Genomic DNA, 7,561 nt, shown 5'->3' with positions numbered 1-7,561 from the left:
CACTGTATATACTGTATATATATATATATATTTCATGTTTTCTTTGAAAGTATGCTGAAATGTAGCAAATGATAGAAAGCTGTAACATAGTAAATTCTGTGGTGATGAAATTGTAAGCCTAAACCTTCACACTCACAGCATGCATTATCTGTCTTGCTGGAAGCAGTAATGGACACAAAGACTATAAAAAGTCCAGCCTGGGTGACAACCATGCCTTCCTCCACAGATACAGTGGGGATGTGAATGTAGCCACCCAAGGACAGGAAGTGTGTTATTTGCAGCATGACCAGGTAAAAATAAAGGCCTGCAAAAAAATGAATTAACATAAAAAGAAAAAACCACCTTGGAGTACAGTTCCTGAAATCACAGGCGGTTAGTCGGGCATCTGACGCCAGTCAAAGGCTCAAACACATCACTCAAACCACAAATCACACTGCTTTGTAAGGAACAAACACAGTGAAAAGAGCCACTTTAAATGAACTCTTTAAAGTACGTCCTGACAAAGCCCCGAAGTGGGAGGGGCAAAACGCGTCAGCATTTGTTTCTGCACCCATCCACATTCTACTCACCATGCTTGGGATTTGTAAATGACCAAATATTCTATAGCAGAAGTTTTGATCTGATGCGAACGAGCAGCGCTGCTGAACATTGAGGACTGTGTGAGTTCCTTTGATGATCTGAACACAACCAGTGGTAACCAAAGTTCCGCGAGGTGAACCGTAAATAGTGGAAATTCTTATAATCATCCAATGCCTGCTGCTCTCTTTTACGTCGGTCTCTGATATCACATATGTGAAAGTATGGAAATAATGAAGACGTAAAAGGAGGAAAATAGCACGTTAGGAGAGCAATGAACTATTCCTGGTTATTCTGAAATAGCCTCTTAGAGATTAACAAAGCAATTGCATTGAGCTAAACATTAACATTTTTGTGCAGCCACCAGATGATGGTGTTTAAATAACAGGCTATGGAATTGGATCGGCCAGTAAATGGATGATGGATTCAATATACAGACAAAGCTATGCAAGAATAGGATTGAATTACATATGGAGTTAACAAGTATATAGATACATCACAGCACAAATAAGGTTTTGTTTGTGCGGAAAGAGTGAATGAATGAACTACTGCCACTTATTCACCTGATGGTGATCTTTCAACCACATTTGGCATTCTATATCATTTGACTAATTCAGGCGCTGTTGTTTGCAGAGTATTTGTATTTAACAACTAACAAGCTTGGAACATTTTGGTGAAGGTTATGAATGTGGACTGTGTGACAAAGGTGTGTGTATGGCTGGCAATTAGAGGTGCACCGAAATGACATTTTGTAAACCAAAAATAAAAAAAAGCCAAAACTGAAAATTATTTTTTTTCTAACCTTTTTAAATGATTTTATTTTTTATAAACATTTACATTTTATTGATTTATTTTTATCAAATATTTTTTACTTTACTTTTAGAGTCTTCGGGAAAATATTAGGGATCTAAACAGACCCCTGATAATTCCCCTTTTCAAATAGAAAAAGAGATTGAGGACACAGAGTCCTCAATCTCTTTTTCTGAAGCCCGTTATCAATGAACAGTAAACTTCTATACTGTACTGAGTGTTCCTGTTAATTGATAAGTTGTGGACATAATATGTTTACTGTAACCACAACCATGAATGAACAGGAGGTGATGTAGATCACTCCCCATTCATTCATAATTAGGGACACAGTAAACATACTACCGGTATGTGCTTAATTATTTACAAACGCTCTGCGATCACTGAGTGCTTGTACCCGCTTCTCCGTCCTGACTCGCTGTCACAGGAGGCTGAGAGGGCAGTGAGGGGAGAAGAGCTTGGTCTCCTGTGACAGTTGACACCTACCCCGCACGGCCTCTTGTGACAGCTGTCCCTGCCCACACACCGCCGCTCTCCTGATCTGTCACAGGAGGTTGAGCGGGGTGGTACGGGAGGAGAGCTCGGTCTCCTGTGACACAGCGACCGCTCACATCGCTCGGCCTTCTGTTTCTCTCCTCCCCGATGGACACTGCGCTGCGTCAGAGGGGAGAAACCAGGAATGCGCCACAATTTCGGCCAAAAGTGTCATCTTCGCCCGATATGCTTCAGTGGTCGAAATTACGGTGCATCCCTACTGGCAATGTTGTCAACATGTTTTTAATTGGGAATTTAAGCGATGTGTGAGGGTTATAAGCGTTGAATCATTTTAGTAATGAATCAAATGTTTGTAAATGAATAAAGATATTTTTGATTCTGGTTAATGGGCTTCCGTTGGTCATTTAATGTGGCTCCTTTCACTGTGTTTGTTCCTTACAAAGCCGTGTGATTTGTGGTTTAACTGAAAAGAATGAAAATGAATGCAGCCACCACAGCTAAGGGCTGCTAAGTTACAATACATTTCTGTTTTTGGGTTCAGATACGTTTAAAACCACAAGCACACACCTATGACTTTTCCCCATGAGCTGGCTGTATCAAAATGACAAATGCAGTCATTTAGACGTTGGAGGAAATGTGTTGTGTAGTATAACTTTGCATTAGCTAAATAGTGCATTTTAGAAGGACAAGTGAGAAGGAAAGAGAAACAGAAGATTCAAATGAGGGTCAGTCCCTTGAAATAAGGGACATTTAGGAGGTATCACAATACAGCAGCACCAGAAAGGCAAACAGCAGCTTCACTTTCAGTTCAATAAGTTTTATTGAGGTTTTAATAAAGTTAAATACAAAGAGTACCGAGAAGAGCCCAATGTAGCAAATTCCATTGACAAATATACAATACACAATGCATTCCTATTTAATGTAGGTATGCACAGTCCCAATGAGCTAGGACATGTGACTACTGTGAGAGACAATGTAAGCAAAGATAAAGGTGGGGTAGGGGTTGGAAAGGGTATGCAATCAGGGGCCCATCTGAGTTCTCTGAACCAGCTTGGAGGATTTTCCGTAGGCTTTAAACTAGAACTGAAGCCATTTTTTTTAGTTTTGGATAGAGTAAGGGAGGGTTATAACTAGGGATGCACCAATACTAGTATCGGTATCAGTGCCGATACCGAGTATTTGGGCGAGTACTCGTACTTGCCCAAATGCTCCGATACTGAAACTTCCGGTCAGAGGAAGATTTCCAGTCACCGGCAGTGCCGTAGGGGAACGTGGAGGCGGCTTCCTGGGCAATCAGGAAGCCGGGTGGCGAGTAATGACCAGCCCCACACGTTCCATATTGGCCGGGAAGCCGGCTCCATGCTGAATGGCTGGGAAGATGGCTTTCCAGCCAATCAGCATGGAGCAGGCTTTCCTGCGGGTTATTATTCGCAGCCCAGCTTCCTGATTGCCTGGGAAGCTGGCTCGATTCTGATTGGCCCGGCCAATCACAATCGTGGCAGCCAAACAACATGGAGCCTGCTTCCCGGGCAATCAGGTAGCTGGGCGGCATGTCATTAACCACCGCCCGGCTTCCTGATTGACCGGGAAGCCGGCTCCGTGCCAGCGGAAGCACCGGTATTGGTACTCGGTATCGGCGAGTACCAAAAGCAAAATATCAGTACTCGTACTCGATAATGAAAGACCGGTATCGGTGCATCCCTAGTTATGTCCTCTGTCAGTTTTTTACATCTGTGTCCCATTGGGGAAATTTTCCTTCACTACCTGTCTGATAGCCACAACACAAAGTGAGGGGAAATCCCTCCAAAGAGAGGTCAGCAGGGTCACCAGAACGAATGTCCCCATTAAAAGATTTCCCATCTATTCTGGTGACAACTCAAAATTTGGGATTTTCTTTCAGTAGCTGGCCATACACGAACAGATTTTCGTTCCGGTTTTCGGCGCCACCAAGATCCGTTGTTCGATTTTAGCTCAAATAGCCTATCATGCACAGACCAATGTTGTTTCGATTATCATTCGTTAACAATACTAACCCCCTGAATTTCAATGATCGACAGAACGGATTTTCATTTGCGCATGCGCCACGAGTCCATCAATTTTTATACGATTCAAAAAAAAGTTTTCCAGCCTCACCCTGAGAAAAGTCGTGCAGGAGTACAGTAAAAAAAATCGTTGGGTTCCCATCAACTGATCAATTATCATTCGAAAGACCATGTGAGGACAATTTCCGAATGATAATCGATAGGTGTATAGGCACCTTAACGGTCACCAGGACAAATAGAGAGGGTGAATCTCCCTAACGGGGACACAGACGGCAATGACACCTGACAGGTGTCCCGATCCCTCTCCTCTCTATCCAAACCTAAAAAAGAATAGTGGATTCCCATGTTTTTGCTATACTATGCTTGGCTGCAGTAAAGATGAATGCCATTACTTTAATCTGGAAGTATGTGATCGCTCTGGTCATGTACGGAGTAATGCCTCTACTGGGTCATCATTTAAATGTTGTTGGAAATACATACTACTGGTGTTCAAGCGAAGAGTGCACGCCACTGGGCATATCCACCAACTATGTCCACCAGCCTTACAGTGTAGCTGTACAAAACATTATTCTCAATACAATGAAGGAAATTCATCAAAACTGGAGCAGATTTGCATGGCAACCAATCAGCTTCTCTGTCTCATTTTCAAATCTTACCTGAGCAAACTGAAGAGAGATGCTGATTGGTTGCCATGGGCAACTGCTCCAGATTATCTCTGCTCCAGTTTTGATAAATTCCCCCCAATGTTCTGTGTCATCTCCCCTTGATGGTTGTTTTTTTTTGCTACCAGCAAGATCCTGGGTATAAAGTTGTATGTACATGGAACACATGTAACACCTGTGCCAATGTTCACATGCATATATAGACCTACTGGCTGATTCTCAGGGCTGACATGTCAATATAAACAATGTGTAGGCAGCGGCACTGCTGATCACACACTATTGGTATTTACATCTCCCCCTGAATGTATCTTCCATGCTGGGCACGGTACATGTGCAGAACCATCTGAGCCTTCAGCATCAGGCGAGGTCATTCTGCACATGTGCCGCCTCCACATGAATGACCCATTCAGGGGGAAGATGTAAACATCAATATTGTGTTATTACAGGCGGTGCCGCTGCCCACACATGGTTTACATTCACGTGTTGGTCCTGATCAGTGGCCAGTAGGGTCCATGTACGCCAGTGGTGGGCAACTCCGGTCTTCCAGCTGTGGTGAAACTACCTATCCCATCATGCATCTGCCTCTGAGAGTCATGGCTGTGTCTGTCAGAGCCCTGCAATACCTCATGGGACTTGTAGTTCCACAACAGCTGGAGGGCCAGAGTCACCTACCCCTGATGTACGCTGTACACATGCAAGCATTGTCACAAATGTTCACATGCAAGCATTGGCACAAATGTTCACATGCAAGCATTGGCACAAATGTTCACATGTGTACGGTTTAGGGTACAATACGATCCATAAGCGGGACTGCAAGTTTTGGTTTAGGAACCTGAACGTTCTGGACCAAAACGGAGCAATGTGTATGGGCCCATAGAGGACAATGGTGCTGTGTTCACATCTGTATGAATTATGGATCTGCAGGAAGGAAATTGTACGCCTGTGTGCATGAGTCATTGTAAAGTGTTCTGTCCATACCATCCCCATAGGGACATTCCCTCAGAATGACTTCTCCCCTCAGAAAGGATGACACTCTCTCTCCCCTCAGAAAGGATGCCATTCCCTCCCCACACAATAATGAGCACGGCCTCATCACACGGTCCCTCGGCCCTATCACACACGGTTCCTCGGCCTTATCATACACGGTCCCCCGGCCTTATGACACGGTCCCTCGGCCCTATGACACGGCCCTTATCGCAGGGTCGCTTCCTCTGGCTGGCTGTGAAGTTACCTGTATATGACACAAGCACAGAGCCGCTCCAACCATCCTTCTACCCTCATACACATTCCGGGTCTCGTCTCCTCCTAGGCCCCGGCCCGAGTATACGTCACACCTCAGCGCTCCTTGTAGAGCGTCGGCCGTATGAGCAGACATGTTTCCGGCCCTCAGACGAGGCCGGCCCCGGGCCCTGCACCTCCCATAAGGCGGTATGACGGAGACGTAGGCGTGTGCTGAGCCGTGCAGGTTCCCGGGCCCCCTTTTCTCCTCCCTCAGCCCTGCTCAGCGCTGTTGCTCTCCAGCCCGCGGTGATAATAAGATCCCAGGACACAAAATGGCGCACAGCTGTCGGTGGCGCTTCCCCGCCCGGCCCGGGACTGGCCGCAGGCTGGGGGCCCGGCACAGGGTGGCGGCGGTGGTGAGGGAGGATGGGATTGCTAATGCGACTGTTTCTGGATCCGGCGGGAGTCCTAGCGCTTCGCATGGAACCAATTTGGCCCCTGGGGGCCCCGGAATTTGTTTGGGGGTTGGACCTGGCTTTGATGCGGCGCTGCAAGTGTCAGTGGCCATCGGGAGTAACCTGAGGCGGTTCAGGGACGTGTCCGGAGGGAGCAGCGGAGAGGTGAGAGGGGTGGATGAGATGGCGGGGAGGGAGGCGTGTGCACCGGGATGTGTGTGTGTAAGTGACGGGAGAGGGGTGTGTGAGGATGGAGGAGAGGGGCGCAGGATGGGGACCTGTGTGAGGATGGAGTAGAGGGGAGCAGGATGGAGACCTGTGTGAGGAAGAGGAGAGGGGTGCAGGATGGAGACCTGTGTGAGGAAGAGGAGAGGGGTGCAGGATGGAGACCTGTGTGAGGAAGAGGAGAGGGGTGCAGGATGGAGACCTGTGTGAGGAAGAGGAGAGGGGTGCAGGATGGAGACCTGTGTGAGGAAGAGGAGAGGGGTGCAGGATGGAGACCTGTGTGAGGAAGAGGAGAGGGGTGCAGGATGGAGACGTGTGAGGAAGAGGAGAGGGGTGTGTGAGAGATGAGGGCATGTGTGCGGAACAGTAGTGGGGTGTATGGTGAAAGAGAGGGGGGTGTGAAGGATGAGGGCATGTGTGAGGAACAGTAGTGGGGTGTATGGTGGAGATGAGGGGTGGAGGATGGAGACATGGGTGAGGAAGAGGAGAGGGGTGTGTGAGAGATGAGGGCATGTGTGAGGAACAGTAGTGGGGTGTATGGTGGAGTTGAGGGGTGGAGGATGGAGACGTGTGAGAGATGATGTCATGTGTGAGGAACAGTAGTGGGGAGTATGGTGAAGGGGGCAGGATAGAGACATGTGAGACTGGAGGAGAGGGGTGTGTGAGAGATGAGGGCATGTGTGAGGAACAGTAGTGGGGTGTATGGTGGAGATGAGGGGTGGAGGATGGAGACATGGGTGAGGAAGAGGAGAGGGGTGTGTGAGAGATGAGGGCATGTGTGAGGAACAGTAGTGGGGTGTATGGTGGAGATGAGGGGTGGAGGATGGAGACATGGGTGAGGAAGAGGAGAGGGGTGTGTGAGAGATGAGGGCATGTGTGAGGAACAGTAGTGGGGTGTATGGTGGAGAGGGGTGTGTGAGGATGGAGGAGAGGGGTGCAGGATGGAGACATGTGTGGGGAATAGGAGAGGGGTGCAGGATGGAGACTTGTGAGAGATGAGGTCATGTGTGAGGAACAGGAGTGGGGTGCAGGATGGAGGAGAGGGGTGCAGGATGGAGACCTGTGTGAGGAAGAGGAG

General features: G+C 47.7%; 1 protein-coding gene across 1 annotated transcript in view; it reads left to right on the top strand.

Annotated features, from left to right (window-relative positions):
- The first annotated feature begins 5,782 nt into the window (after positions 1–5,782).
- Positions 5,783–7,561, top strand: part of KMT2A (lysine methyltransferase 2A) — a 104,253-nt gene continuing 102,474 nt past the window's right edge. Inside the window, exon 1 of the mRNA XM_018566136.1 lies at positions 5,783–6,423. Within this exon, the coding sequence (XP_018421638.1) occupies positions 6,136–6,423 (288 nt within the window). The 5' untranslated portion in view covers positions 5,783–6,135. The remainder of the gene's footprint in view (positions 6,424–7,561) is intronic.

The sequence above is a fragment of the Nanorana parkeri genome, unplaced genomic scaffold (assembly GCF_000935625.1).
Source record: "Nanorana parkeri isolate BGI_ZX_2015 unplaced genomic scaffold, ASM93562v1 scaffold922, whole genome shotgun sequence".
Taxonomy (NCBI): domain Eukaryota; kingdom Metazoa; phylum Chordata; class Amphibia; order Anura; family Dicroglossidae; genus Nanorana; species Nanorana parkeri.
The sequence above is the reverse complement of the archived record's forward strand: the minus strand, read 5'-3'. Positions and strand labels throughout refer to the sequence as shown.